Source organism: Amblyraja radiata, chromosome 5, assembly GCF_010909765.2.
Source record: "Amblyraja radiata isolate CabotCenter1 chromosome 5, sAmbRad1.1.pri, whole genome shotgun sequence".
NCBI classification, from domain to species: Eukaryota; Metazoa; Chordata; class Chondrichthyes; order Rajiformes; family Rajidae; genus Amblyraja; species Amblyraja radiata.
In genome coordinates, this window is record NC_045960.1 from 33,239,373 (window position 1) to 33,255,361 (window position 15,989).

At 47.0% G+C, this 15,989-nt stretch overlaps 1 protein-coding gene across 1 annotated transcript in view; it reads right to left on the minus strand.

The window, feature by feature from the left end:
• Positions 1 to 11,885, minus strand: part of LOC116973174 (interleukin-10 receptor subunit beta-like) — a 39,952-nt gene extending 28,067 nt beyond the window's left edge. The window contains exon 1 of the mRNA XM_033020980.1: positions 11,607 to 11,885. Coding sequence (XP_032876871.1) covers positions 11,607 to 11,700 — 94 coding nt within the window. The 5' untranslated portion in view covers positions 11,701 to 11,885. The remainder of the gene's footprint in view (positions 1 to 11,606) is intronic.
• Between the last annotated feature and the right edge of the window lie 4,104 nt (positions 11,886 to 15,989).

Here is a 15,989-nt window from a genome sequence, read left to right on the forward strand (position 1 = left end):
TTACAGCGCCAGAGACACGGGTTCGATTCTGACTATGGTGCTGTCTTTACAGTGTTTGTACCTTCTCCCCATGACTGTGTGGGTTTTCTCTGATGCTCCGATTTCCTCCCACACTCCAAAGACCTATATGTTTGTAGGTTAATTGGCTTTGGTAGGATAGTCCGGTGGTCAATTCTATTTTTCTCTTGAAAATGTTTCGAGGTGAAATAGCAAGAAGGAGGGTAAAGGAAGAAATGTAACCTCGGATCCACCAGACCAGTGAGGCAGATCCTGGCCAGAGGAGTGGGAATAAAAGTGAGAGTAATGAAAGGGCTTATGGAGGTGAGGCATCAGGGGACAACGATAAGACTTTGGCTAAGAAATTACCACATGAATTGAAAAAAAAGAGAAAAGGAAGTTATTGGAAGGAATGATAGTGACAGGAAAGTTGAAAGATAATAGGCTTGGTGGGCAAAAGTTTTAAATATTGCAACGCTAGCCAAAGTGAACGAGGATGTTGCCAGGTTGCCGGGAATCTTTTACAGGGATGTTGCCAGGACTAGAGGGTCTGAGCTATAGGCAGAGGTTGAATAGGCTGGGACTCTATTCCTTGGGAGTTCAGGAGGATTAGGGGTGATCTTATAGAGATGTATAAGGTCTTGAGAGAATAGATCGGGTAGATGCAGAGTCTAGAGCAGGTGAATCGAGGACCAGGCAACAAGATGAAATGGAAAAGATTTCAACTTTTTCATACAAAGAGTAGTGGGTGTATGGAACAAGCTGCCAGAGGAGGTCGTTGAGGCAGGGGCTATCCTGACATTTAATAAACAGTTAGACTGGTACATGGGATAGGGCAGGTTTGGGGGGGGCGATATGGACCGAATGCCAGCATGTGGGACTAGTGTAGCTGGGACATGTTGGCCGGTGTGGGCAAGTTGGGCTGTATCATTCTATAACTATGACTATGAACATTACCTGTGCTCAGACATGCATAACATGTGTCAATGCAAGAAAAGAATCACCTAAAATGCTTTTGTTTAGAAATATTGCTTCTGGCATGTCTTTTGAAATAAAATATCAGAATAATGCTGCCCAATGCATTCTCTGACATTTTCTATCATGGTGCTGAAATATTAAGTTATTTTAACTATGTGTCTGCATGCACTACGTAATATCCCGACGATAAATGATCATGTTTTAATTTACAATATTTGAGCAGATTGATTACTGTTTCCAAATAACATTACGGAGACTTGAATGGAGAGAATTAAATGTCCCGGTAACAGACCCAAACATTGCAGCTGTGCAGAAATGTCGCCATCTGATGATTATAATTGTCACTGCTCCATTGTACAGTGGAGTTCCCAATCCGTCTCATGTCTGTAAATACACGTTGAAAGCCCATTGGGAATCGGCGGAATTTGATTATCAGCAAAACGTTGCTTTTTCAAGAAAATGTGTTTTCACCAATTAATTTGCAATGCTACAGAATGTAAAGGGATAGTTATGAATGGAGGGGGCGGGGGGGGGGGGGGGGGGGATAAATTGCAACAACAAGGAACTGGAGATGCTGGTTTATACCAAAGATAAATAAACACAAAATGCCTGAGTAACTCAGCAGGTCAGGCAGCATCTCTGGAGAAAATAGGTAGGTGACATTGTGGGTCGGGACCCTTCTTCAGATCAAAAATTAAATTGCTTTCCTTTCACAACAAAAGCTTTTCGCAACTGAACTCAAACTAAACTGAAACTCGTTTAAATAGACACATAATTTTGAGTCGAGACCCTTCTTCAGACTGAGACTCAAGGGAGAGGGAGACTAGAGATGGAATATGAGATATTTCACACCTTACCCTTACTGACCCACTGAGTTACTCCAGCATTCTGTGTAAACAGCATCTGCAGTTCCTTCTAATGCACTGCTTTCCCTCTTACAGCCAAAGAGGATACAGATAACAGATAATCCTCCGACATTTTCGCCACCTCATTGGTTCTTGGTTTCTTGGTCCTCCAAAATATTCCAAATGGAATTTAAACTGGAGGTGATCCCTCCAACGGGATCCCACCACTGGCCACATCTTCCCATCTCCTCCCCTTTCGGCTTTCCGCAGAGACCGGTCCCTTCATAACTCCCTGGTCAATTCGTCCCTTCCCACCCAAACCACCCCCTCCCCTGGTGCTTTCCCTTGCAACTGCAGGAAATGGACACTTGTTGCTTTACCTTCTCCCTTGACTCCATCCAAGGACCTAAGCAGTCTTTCCAGGTGAGGCAGAGGTTCACCTGCATCTTCTCCAACCTCATCTATTGCATCCGCTGCTCTAGGTGTCAACTGCTCTACATCGGTGAGACTGATCGCTTTGTCCAACACCTCCACACAGTTTGCCTTAACCAACCTGATCTCCCGGTGGCTCAGCACTTCAACTCCCCTTCCCATTCCGAATCCGACCATTCTGTCCTGGGCCTCCTCCAAGGTCAGAGTGAGTCCCACCACAAATTGGAGGAGCAGCACCTCATATTTTGCTTGGGTAGTTTACACCCCAACGGTATGACATTGACTTTTCCAATTTCAGGTAGTCCTTGCTTTCTCCCTCCTTCCCCTCCCCTTCCCAGCTCTCCCACAGCCCAGTATCTCCACCTCTTCCTTTCTTCTTCCCCCCCCCCCCCACCCGCACATTAGTCTGAAGAAGGGTCTCGACCTGAAACGTCACCCGAAAAGGCTCCATAGATGCTGCCTCACCCGCTGAGTTTCTCCAGCATTTTTGTCTACCAGGAATGAGTAGGTTAACCTATGATGAGCGTTTGTCAGTACTTGCTGGAGTTTAGAAGAATGATTTTAGAAGAACCTCATTGAAACGTACAGAATAGTGAAAGTCCTAGATAGAGTGGATGTGGAGAGGATGTTTCCACTAATGGGAGAGTCTAGCACTAGAGGTCATAGAAATAAGGACATGCTTTTAGGAAGATGCGGAGGAATTTCTTTAGTCAGAGGGTGGTGAATCTGTGAAGTTCTTTGACACAGAAGGCTGTGGAGGCCAAGTCAGTGGATATATTTAAGGCAGCAATTCTTGATTAATACGGGTGTCAGAGGTTATGGGGAGAAGGCAAGTGAATGGCGTTAAGAGGGAGAGACAGATCAGCCATGATTTAATGGCGGAGTAGACTTGATGAGCCGAATGGTCTAATTCTGCTCCTATCACTCACATGAAAATGCTAGGGTGACTCAGCAGGTATCTCTTAAGAACTGCTTAATGCAGTTACGGGTAGAATGCACAAACTCTGTACAGACTGCACCCGTAGTCGGGATTGAACCTGGGTTAAACAACAACTACCGCTGTGCCACCGTGCCGCCCAACAAACACAAGGCCCAAACTAATTTTTTCTCTTCTCTGTTCAAATGCCAACATATCATTTGATGTAGAAACAAAGAATGGCTGATGCTGGTTTATACCAAGATAGACACAAAGTGCTGGAGTAACTCAGCAGGTCAGGCAGCGTCTCTGGAGAAAAAAGGATGGGTGATCTTTGATTGGACGTTACTGACTTTATCACGCGCTAAACTTTATTCACGTTATTCCGTTTATCGTGTATCTGTACACTGTCAATAGCTCGATTGTAATCTTGTATTGTCTTTTCACTGACTGGTTAGCACGCACAAAAGGTTCTCACTGTACCTCGTACACGTGACAATAAATAAACTAAGCTAAAACTAAACTAATTTAATATCATGGGAACAATCAGAGTTTCATTATAAGGCCCATATATGGTTGAAAACATCAGCTAAAATTTGTCCAGAATTTCTAGTTTCAGATCAATAACCAGATGCTTGGTCTGCTGAGTATTTTCAATACTTTCTGTTTTTATTTTTAGAAATAGTTGTTACTGTGTTTCATTTCAAGAAGAAGTGCTTGCAAATTAGCAAGACTGAAATACCTGCTTTAGGCCCTTTTATTTTAAACTGCCAGTGGGACATCAACCGCCTCAACTTTTCCACTCCCCTTTCTCACTCTAACTTCCCCTCCCCCGAACACCCACCCCTCCACTCACTCTGCAACAACCCCGACTGGGTGATCAAACCTGCCGAAAAGGGAGGTGCCGTGGTAGTGTGGCGCGCTGACCTCTGAGGCCAGGCGCCAACTGTCAGACACCTACTTATCCTTGGACCATGACCCCACAGACGAGCACCAGGCCATTATCTCAAACACCATCACTGGCTTCATCACTTCCGGCTCCCTGCCCTCCCAATACTCCAACTTCATCAGGAAGAAGGGTTTCGGCCCGAAACGTTGCCTTTTTCCTTCGCTCCATAGATGCTGCTGCACCCGCTGAGTTTCTCCAGCTTTTTTGTGTAACTCCAACTTCATCGTTCCCCAGCCCCGCACGGCCCGTTTTAACCTTTTCCCCAAAATCCACAAACCTGACTGTCCTGGCAGATCCATTGTTTCTGCTTGTTCTTGTCCCACCAAACTTATTTCCACATACCTCGACCAGCCTATCCCCCCTGGTCAAATCCCTCCCTACCTATGTCCAAGACACCTCACACACTCATCGTCTCCTCCATTACTTAAACCCAGCTCTCACACAACATTCTGTCTCTGCCTCTTCCTTTCTTCTTCCCACCCCCACATCAGTCTGAAGAAGGGTCTCGACCCGAAATGTCATCCATTCCTTTGCTCCATAGATGCTGCCACACCCGCTGAGTTTCTCCAGCATCTTTGTCTACCTTTGATTTTCCCAGCATCTGCAGTTCTTTCTTAAGCAAGACTGAAAGAACCTGATGATACATCATCAACCTGTAATGCTCATTTGTGTTTCTTTGTGTACATTTCCTAGCGCATCAGGAACAAAGTGACTATATAGGTGCTGCAAATAATTGGGCAAATTGATCATCGGCTTCAATTGCTAGGAAGTTGGCATCTAAATATTGGTAAGTATTTCGTTTTTAGTTTAGTTTGGAGATACAGAGCAGAAACAGGCGCCGCACACTTTAACACTATCCTACACACTAGGGACAATTTACAAGTTTACCAAAGCCAATTAACATACAACCTGTACGCCCTCGAGTGTGGGAGGAAACCGGAGATCTCGGAGAAAACCCATGCAGGTCACATGGGAGAACGTACAAACTCTGTACAGACAGCACCCATGGTCAGGATCGAACCCGCAGTTTCTGGCGCAGTAAGGCATTAACTCTACCGCTGCACCACCGTGCTGCCTGTGTCATTAGCATGCTGATTCCTCCAGTTCTTTGACCACAAATGTTAACTCTGTTTCCACAGCAATTGTCTGACCCACTGACTCTTTCCAGCACTTTTTGCCTTTACACTGATTTCAATAACTCGTTTCACACACACCATTTCTTAACAACTGGGAGGCGGTGCTCTGACTCTCAGTGGCTGGCTCTTCCTCAAAACTACAATTTCATCAACCCACAGGCAGTTGTGCCATTGCCATTACTTGGATTTGGTTCCATTGAGGAGGCCTTTTTTTGGTATTTATAGAGGTAAAGTGAAGAATGCAGTTAAGCCAGAGATGGTACAATAAACATTCACGTGACTATTGTTTGGACTGGAAGTCTTGAGTTATAATGAGAGATTGAATAGGCTGGAACACTTTTCCCGACTCTGCGTCCAGAAAGCAGCCAACATAATCAAATATCTTTCCCACCCGGGCCATTCAATCTTCATCTGCTTTTTTTTGCCTTCCATCACAACGATGTGATGGATGTTTGTGTAAACTGTGTTGTGTCTCGGGTCTTTTTGTTTTGTAATGTATGGCTGCAGAAACGACATTTCGTTTGGACCTCAAGGGGTCCAAATGACAATAAATTGAATTGTAATTGTATTGTTGTATTGTATCCCGCTCCTGTTGGCCAGAAGAAGCAGAAGCATGAAAGCATGCAAGGCCAGACCCAGGAATAGCTTCTTCCCCTCAGTTATCAGACATTTGAATGATCACTCCATAGGCTAGGGTACACTGATTCTCCTTTACCCCATTGGACTTTGTCTGTGAAACTGTTGCACTACGATGCCTAGAACTAAGGGTGGCATGGTGTCGCAGCGGTAAAGTTGATGCCTTACAGCGCCAGATAGTCTGTGGGCCGAGGTGCTTTTTCGTTTAAGTTCATGACTCAAATCACGTAACTACCTGAATTTTTAACATATTGTGTAAAAATGTTATATAAATCATAACTGAAACTCGTCAAGAACAAAACCTGCACATATTTTTAAAATATGAGAAAAAACTCAAATTTTCTGAGTAGTAATTGTCCAATCAATGCATGTTTGACATTGCGTCAGGCGCCAATTGACCAATCATGCACTTTGTTTCATGGTAGCTAGCAGCGAGCACGCTGGGATCATGCCTACCTCCTAATTACATCAAAACAATAGCAAGGTTTCGAAGGAATAAAGGTAATGCTAACCTTGCTGATAATGTTGTTTTACAATTGATGTATCTTTGTAAAGTTATGATTTGAACTGTTAAATACAAATTATAAATGACAAATACTAGGGTTAGGATCAGGATTAGGGTCAGTCAGTTGGTCGGTCAGTCAAGTCGGTCAGTCAGTGAGGTCAGAAGTTGGTCAGTCAGTCGATCAGTCAGGCTGTCGGTAGGCCAGTGAGTGCTGTGCAGGATTGGTCGGGCTGTCGGGCCGCCGGTGGGTGCTGCGAGTGGTCGGTCGGGCTGCCGGTGGGTGCTGTGAGTGGTCGGTTGGGCCGCCGGTGGGTGCTGTGAGTGGTCGGTCGGGCTGACGGAGCCGGTGCTGTGAGTGGTCGGTCGGGCTGATGGAGCCGGTGCTGTGAGTGGTCGGTCGGGCCGCCGGTGGGTGCTGTGAGTGGTCGGTTGGGCTGACGGAGCCGGTGCTGTGCAGGATTGGTCGGGCTGTCGGGCCGCCGGTGGGTGCTGTGAAGGGTCGGCCGGGCTGCCGGTGGGTGCTGCGAGTGGTCGGTCGGGCTGACGGAGCCGGTGCTGAAGGCGGCCCGGGCGGCGTGCAGGGCAGGCTTGCTCCCCGCTATCATCACCATGATGATCCGGAAGGGCATGCTGGGCGAGGTGGACGCGCTGAGAGGCCACACTTACGGAGCCCACAGCCGGTCCCAAAGCGGCTCCTGCTCCAGCCGTGGGCAGCTCTGGAAGGGTGGGGGGGGGGTGAGTTAAGGTTAGGGTTAAGCATTTTCCTGTCAGTGGAAGATGCCTTAGCCTTCCCCCAGCCTGGCACTGCCCCAGTCCCACTATGGCCGTGACCCCCACTCTGCACACTGCCAGTCATGGGGTTCAGTAAACGGGGCAACCCACAGGAACTGCCCTCATCCATTAATTAGGGGGGTTCAGGAGCCAGACCTCTGCGGCAGTCTCATTCTAAATACACACTCACAATTATGGTTTAAATAGACAGCAGCATGGAATTAGGCTCCCCATGGAGTAATATGAGAATTGAACGCTAGATGGCGCTTACATTTTCAATCTCACTTTCTAATTAGCGTAATTAATTAATGTGCAACTTTTGGCACTGACTAGTTATGACTTCCTTCTCAATTATATGTTATCTAAATCTGTGCAAAATTTCAAGTAGTTCCCAGACATGGGTCACGAAAGTTAAATTCGAGACACATTTTCGATGCTCGGCCCTCAGCCTAAGAGACCCGGGTTCAATACTAACTACGGGTGCTGTCTGTATGGAGTTTGCACGTTCTCCCCGTGACCTGCGTGGGTATTCTCCAGGTACTCCAGTTTCCTCCCTCACTCCACAGACGTACAGGTTTGTAGGGTAATTGGGTTGGTAAATTTGTAAATTGTCCCTGGTGTGTGTGGGATAGTGTTAGTGTGTGGGGATCGCTGGTCGGCGTGAACTTGGTGGGCCGAAGGCCCTGTTTCTGCACTGTCTAATCTAAACTAAACTAAATTCTGCTCTCTGTATCTTTGCCTTCATTCTATCAATTGTACTTGAGTTTGCCTTGATTGTATTTATTGTATTGTTTGATTGTATTATTTGATTTGATTGGATAGCATGCAAAAAAAAGCTTTTCTTTGTACCTCGGTCAGTACATGTGACATTAATAAACCTAAACCAAAGAAGGAGCTGAGATTTATAAAATTATGATGGTCATAGAAAAGGTTGATGGTCGCAATGTTTTCCCAAATCGGCAGGATCTAAGGCCAGGGAGCCTCGGCTTAGTACAAGAGAGGGAAGATTTAAAGAGGATTTGAGGGGCAGGTTTTACACACCTGGATGTTGGGTACAGGGTATGAGCTGCCAGAGTGCATACATATATCTCTGAATTCTCCTAAATCATATCTGCCAGTTTTATGTCACGTCCACTTTTTGCCCTACTGATTTTCATCCTCTATCCCCGGTACTCCTCAGGGATGCACAATTCCATTGCCTCTCCTAACCCCTGCCTCCTTTTTCTTGTCCAGAGCCTCATTCTTTTCTCATCATCTATGTGTCCTTATTCCTACGTGCCGTGCCCTTTGCTCAACAGGAACATGCATGCGTTGAATACTCGTTATCACACATTTAAAAGCATCCCACATTCCTTTTGTCCACAAACAACCTACTACAGTCAACTTTTGCCAGTTCACATCTAATACCATCAAAGTTGGCCTTGCCCCAATTTAAACTTGACATCCATAACTATTTTAAAGCTAATAGAATGGTGGTCACTGGACAAAAAGGTTTGTCCACTGACACTTTTGTCACTTGCCCTTCCTAATTCCCTCAGCATTGGTCATGCTTTGTCCTCTGTCCTGTAGATCTCCCTACACGCCTGAGGAAACTTTCCTGAAAATCCCTCCCCTTGGCATTATGGCAGTCCCAGTGTGTAACCCCTACTCCGACAACACCATTGTAGCTGCCTGCAATCTCTTGGCATATTTATGCTCCCATTGAATTTGGAGGCATATAGTCCAATCCCAACAAGCTAAGGCGTGAATCAGGAATATGATAGTTGTAAGTAAGTAACTGTTCCTCTACTTTTAACTGCAATACATTTTTAGTTTTGTTTACTGTCACGGGTACAGAGGTACAGTGAAAAGCTTCTGTTTGCGTGCTATCCAGTCAAACGAAAGACTATACATGAATACAGTCAAGCTGTTCACAGTGCACAGATAAAGGAGAAAAGGTACAACATTTAGTTTATGCTACAGATATAGCTCGGAAACAGATCCTTTGTCCCACCGAGTCCGTGTCAACCGGCGATTATCCCATGCACTAACACGATCCTACAAACTAGGGACAATTTGCAATTTTTACCAAATACAATTAACCTACAAACCTGTATGTCTTTAGAGCGTTGGAGGAAACCGGAGCACCCGGAGAAAACCCACGCGGTCACGGGGAGAAGGTACAAACTCGGTACAGACAGTACCCTTAGTCAGGATCGAACCAGGTCTTACATGGCGCTGTAAGACAGCAGATGTACCGCTGCGCCACTGTTCCGCCTCAGTGCAAGATATAACATTGAAGTTGGATAAAATCCAATTAAAGATAATGCAGAGGTCTCCAATGAGGTAGATAGTAGGTCAGGACAGCTTTCCAGCTGATAAGAGTTGCCTGATAACAGCCGGGAAGAAACCGCCCCTGAATCTGGAGATATGCACTTTCAAACCTCTTGAGTGAAGGGGGGAGTGATGCGGCTTTTACACGGGGCGACTTGACGCAAGAGTTAACCAGAGTTCAACATCGTGGGAACCTCGTGCGATAACAGTGCGGCATTCGTGGACCACCGTGGACCACCGTAGCGCTAACGGCAGGTCATCGTGTAACTTGGTCACTCGGGAGAAAATTCAAGAAAATTGGAATTTCTCCAAGAGTGACTTGTACACTTGTGGTTGAGTATTGCAACATTATATGAACGTAGTGGCCAGTGCGATATCCGTGCGATATCCGTAATAACTCTTGCGGGTACCGTGGGAACTCCTGCGAACGGTGAACCCGGAAGCTGGACAGAGGGGACAGAAGGTGATTAAAAAAGGTGGTCTCAAAAGGACACATGGGAACATGTGTCCTTCGAGGACGTCCCACCTAATTGTCATTGTTGGATAATCTTTTTAACAGGAACACTTGCAGAGATGGCTCCCAGAAAATCTCAAAGGAAGGGGGAAAAGCGGGTCAGAGATGTTTTTGCCATGCAGGAGAATGAGGAGGAGACGCAGCAAGAGAGACAGGTGGAGAGGCAACAGGAGATGCCACAGATAACACTGCCTGTGGGCTCCTTGGAGCAGGGAGAGGGTGAGCAAGGTGCAATTCAGATTGCCTCCCCAGTAGCCGTTGTAGGAATAGCCTCTACAGACGCTTATGTAAAGGGAAGATGGCAGAAGGTAAAGCCATATAACTTCACCAGGGAACAAGAGGGGGAACTTGTAGAATGGTTCCAATTTAACGAGATTCTGTACGATAAATCCAGAGAGGATTATAGAAACAGGGAGAGGAAAAGGAACCTGCTGGAGACGAAGGCTGCCGAGTTTCCCGAGTGCTCATGTGAGTTTATATAACGATATATAAGTTCATCAAGAGGAGAACCATTTAATGTTATCCAAGATTTTAAAACATACATTGCTATTGATGTAAAAGTTCTGTGTTTGCAGTAAACTTAAACTTCTCTTATAAGTCTGTCTGTCTGCCCTGCAGCTGCAAAGTAAAAAAGTCGCAGACAGCTTTTACACCCTCTGTGTTTGAAGTTTAAAGAGCCATAAAAAGAATTATGCATGAGGGCAGGCAATTCTCACTTGTAATGCTTGCCTTTAAAAAGGCCATCTGTATTTACCAACTTGTGCTCAGGTATCCAAGAAGCACAAGAAATAGCACATTAAATGCGGAGGGCAGGCTCTATTTACTGTTCAGAACTTTTAATATAACGGAATACATCCAATGCTTGAAGTTCTATTTAATTCCACCACTCTACGTCTCCAAATGAGCCGATTCAACCAAGGGAGGATATATATAGTGTGTGAAAAAAAAAGTTACATCATTTGTGTCACGTGTAGTTCACGATGTTCATTCAAGATTTAACGCGACTGCTCGGGAAACGGCCAAGTAACTCGCACGAATAACATAAATGCCGAGTACCGTGGGAACTCTTTATCTACTGCCGTTATATCGTGCGAGACTCGTGCTGGACCACGACCTCTTCACTCTGGTGACATCTTGCGTCAACTCGCCCCGTGAAAAGGGGGTTTGACCGGGGGGGGGAGTGACCGGGATGAGTCTCGTTATTCTTCGGAATCCAAGGAGAAGTACGTTGAAAGCCGATTCACTAGAAAATCCTTTCAATTTCGTTTCACATCGACGCACGGCCAATTTACCCAAAAACTGAATGAAATGCTTACTTTTTCCGCGTCCGAATAATTTGCACAGATAAAGCAGTCAAACTGAGATCAAAATGTAACTCACACAGTGGACCAGTGTGCAACCTGAGCTATTTGATGCCTCGGTTTACATTTTACTTGTTTAGCAAACAGAACAATAAGAATGTCCTGACAATGACACTAAGAATCACCGACTGTCCTGAAAATAGAACCGACCTGAAATATTCTGTTCCAATAAAGAGGCCGAATAATTTCTATTTTACAAAAAAAAAATCCTGATTATTATCGACCTCGCTAACAATCTGGCGCGATCGCTTACCCGAGTTTTCCTGTCCAAGTGCCGAAACCACCAGACCGTCCTTGGTTAAACAACAAAGGCAGAAATAAAGGCTCACAATCCCAGTCCCAAACATGCCGCCCGGCCGTCTTCAGAGAGTCACCCCCCTTCCACAGAACGCTCTCCGCAGGGTGGCAGATCGCAAAGTTTCGCTTTCACTAAATGATTTCCCAGCTCGCCAGCGCCTCGGATTTTATTACTAAAGTATCCGGGACTTCCCTACTCCATGCAGTAGAGAGGAATGAGACGTCAGCCGCAAATTTACCCCACGGCTGTCTTTACTGGCAAATCAGTACTTTTTTATACAGTTTAAAAAAAAATGGGCATTCCCCTGTCCAGGATATCCAGCCTTTCGCTGGACAGAAATGGGCTGATTTTCATCTTGCCCAGAGGGGGATAATATGACACCTACTTAACGTGAAATTGTGTAGACTAAATCCGCAGGCACACAATTCATCAATTCATCAATTATAGGAGTAGGATTAGGTCATTCGGTCCATCAAGTCTACTCCGCCATTCAATCGTGGCTGATCTCCCTTTATCTCTCAACCCCATTCTCCTGCCTTCTCCCCATAAACCCCTGACACCCGTAGTAATCAACACAGCTACAGTGGTGATGGAACTCAGCCTTCCTGTAAGGGATCAATTAGGCTGCTCATTCACTTGGACATCACATCAAGCCTAGAAAGCATTTATATCAAGAGTTCAAGCAGGAACTGCTTCGAAGGTAGATCGAAGGTATACAAAAATGCTGGAGAAACGCAGCGGGTGCAGCAGCATCTATGGAGCAAAGGAAATAGGCGACGTTTCGGGCCGAAACCCTTCTTCAGACTGATGGGGGGTGGGGGGGAGAAGGAAGGAAAAAGGGAGGAGGACGAGCCCGAGGGCGAGAGGATGGGAGGAGACAGCTCGAGGGTTAAGGAAGGGAAGGAGACAGCAAGGGCTAGCAAAACTGGTAGAATTCAATGTTCATGCCATCCGGACGCAAGCAACCCAGGCGGAATATGAGGTGCTGTTCCTCCAATTTCCGGTGTTGCTCACTCTGGCAATGGAGAAGACCCAGGACAGAGAGGTCGGATTGGGAATGGGAGGGGGAATTGAAGTGCTGAGCCACCGGGAGTTCAGGTAGGTTATTGCGGACTGAGCGGAGGTGTTCGGTGAAACGGTCGCCCAACCTCCGCTTAGTCTCCCCGATGTAAATCAGCTGACATCTAGAGCAGCGGATGCAGTAGATGAGGTTGGAGGAGATACAGGTGAACCTTTGTCGCACCTGGAACGATTGCTTGGGTCCTTGAATGGAGTCGAGGGGGGAGGTGAAGGGACAGGTGTTGCATTTCTTGCAGTTGCAACGGAAAGTGCCCGGGGAGGTGGTGGTACGGGAGGGAAGGGAAGAATTGACAAGGGAGTTGCGGAGGGAGCGGTCGTTGCGGAAGGCAGACATAGGGGGAGATGGGAAGATGTGGCAAGTGATGGGGTCACGTTGGAGGTGGCGGAAATGGCGGAGGATTATTTGTTGTATTTGCCGGATGGTGGGGTGAAAGGTGAGGACTAGGGGGACTCTGCCCTTGGTGTGAGTGCGGGGATGGGGAGAGAGAGCAGTGTTGCGGGGTATGGATGAGACCCTGGTGCGAGCCTCATCAATGGTGGCGGAGGGGAATCCCCGTTCCCTGAAGAACGAGGACATTTCCGATGCCCTGGAACGTCTCATCCTGGGAGCAGATGCGGCGTAGGCGGAGGAATTGGGAGTAGGGGATGGAGTCTTTACAGGGGGCAGGGTGGGAAGACGTGTAGTCCAGATAGGCATGTGAGTCAGTTGGTTTGTAGTGTATGTCGGTCAGAAGTCTGTCCCCTGCGATGGAGATGGTGAGGTCAAGGAATGGAAATGGTCCAGGTGTATTGGAGTGCCGGATGGAAGTTGGTGGTGAAGTGGATGAAGTCAGTCAGTTGTGTGTGGGTGCAGGAGGTGGCCCCAAAGCAGTCGTCAATGTAACGGAGGTAGAGGTCGGGGATGGGGCCCTGGTACGTATTGAACAAGGATTGTTCAACGTACCCGACAAAGAGCCAGGCATAGCTGGGGCCCATGCGTGTGCCCATAGCTACGCCTTGTGTTTGGAGGAAATGGGAGGAGTCAAACGTAAAGTTGTTGAGGGTAAGGACCAACCCCGCTAGGTGGAGGAGGGTGTCAGTGGCTGGGTATAGGTTGCTCCTCTGGTCGAGGAAGAACCGGAGGGCTTTGAGGCTATCCTGGTGGGGGATGGAGGTGTAGAGTGACTGGACATCCATGGTGAAGATGAGGGGGTGAGGGCCTAGAGAGTGGAATGCGCGGAGGCGGCGGAGAGTGTCTGAGGTGTCTAGAGCATAGGTGGGAAGGGATTTGACCAAGGGGGATAGTATGGAGTCAAGGTATGTGGAGATGAGTTCGGTGGGCCACGAACAAGCAGAGACAATGGGTCTGCCGGGAGAGCCGGGTTTGTGGATTTTGGGGAGAAGGTAAAAACGGGCCGTGCGGGGCTGGGGAACGATGAGTTTGGAAGCTTGGTCGGGCAGGGCGTGGAAATTGATGAAGTCGGTGATGGTGCTAGATATGGTGGCTTGGTGCTCGTCAGTGGGGTCATGGTCCAAGGGTAAGTAGGAGGAGGTGTCCGAGAGTTGGCGCGTGGCCTCAGCTTTGTAGAGATCGACGCGCCAGACTACCACGGCACCTCCCTTGTTGGCTGGTTTGATAACCCAATCTGGGTTTTTGCGGAGTGATTCAATGGCAGTGCATTCAGGGGGGGAGAGATTAGAGTGAGACAGGGGAGTGGAGAAGTTGAGGTGGTTGACGTCGCGGCGGCAGTTCTGGATAAAGAGTTCCAGAGCCGGGACTTTATGAGAGGGGTTCCACGAGGAGGGGGTGCGTTGGAGATGGGAAAAAGAGTCATCATTGGGGGGCGAGGACTCCTTCCCATGGAAGTGCGCTGTGAGGCGGAGGCGACGGTAGAAGCGCCCCAAGTCATGGTGGGCGCGGAACTCATTGAGATGGGAACGGAGGGGGACAAAGGTAAGACTTCTGCTGAGGACAGACCGTTGGGTGTGGGAGAGGGGGAGGTCGGGGGGGATGGTGAACACCCGGCAGGGATGGGAGTTGGGGCCAGAGGAAGGCAGGTGGGTGGACTGGGGACAAGGCGATGTGTAGGGGGGGGGGGGTTGTGGGTGTTGGAGGGGTGGTGGGTGGTCAGGGGGTGGGGGGGTGAGAGGGCTGTAATTTGGGTGGGGAAGAGCGGGGGTGACATAGTTGGAGGGGGATGGGGGAGAGTCAGTGGAACAGCCACTGAGGTTAGCAAGTCTGGGCAGGCGGGCACTAGGACCCAGTGGAGTTAAGCCCAGGAGAGTTGGAGTAAGCAGCGTGGAGGCTCCAGGCCCAGTGCAGAGTCCAGGCTCCAGGTGAGGCGACAGCTGTGGGTTGCTGGAGGGGGGTGGAGTGGCGCGGGTTAACGGACCCGGTGGTCGGAGTCCAGTGGCGCGGGTCACCGGACCCCATATATCAAGAGGACTGGAATACAAAAACAGAGATGTGATGCTGAGGCTCTATAAGTAGCAATGTTACAAAATTTTGAGATTTAAAAAATCAAATCTGTAATTTATCCCATCAGATAAAGCATAAAAAGAAGTTTAATTTGACACCTAATTCACTTTCATATCTCAAGTATTTAAAAAGTTATGGCCATTTTCATACTGGGAAATGAGCATCTTGTTCCCTATTGATTTTCTATGGACATAACAAAAAAGCTGTGATCGTGAACAGTCAAAAGCCCATAACTTTCTTAAAAATTAAGAGAACTGAATGAAATTTTCAGTTATCGTAGATTGAACCATTCTGAAACAAATATAAAATAATCTTACTTGGATGACCTGAAATTAAAGCATATAATTAGTTAGTTACCCAAGTGTAACTAATTTCAAACTTCAATTACTAGATCTAAACATCTATCCATTTCTTAATAAATGATTAACATTTTTAAATAGCCTAAGTGTCCAAATAATATTCATAAATAATTCACAATAAAACATGATTTTTAAATCTCATTTACATTAATTTATAGGCCAAATGGAAGGAATTTAGTGTTTAATTGCTGTAAATTAAAGTCCATTTTAAATCAGCTTTCTAGTGGGATCCTGTGAACGCGCTGGTTTAGAACGTTCACATTGCGGTAGATTTGTGCCCTCAAATGCCCAGAAAAATACTGCGGGATATAATGGGCCCAAAATGAGCTACTCGCAATATTAAACTTTGTATAAAGGGATCTTAAGAAGCCCTTTTTAATGTAAAAATAAGCAGCCTACCTTCCGTTATTTGCTCTATGCGACCCTGACAGCTGCCGGTGG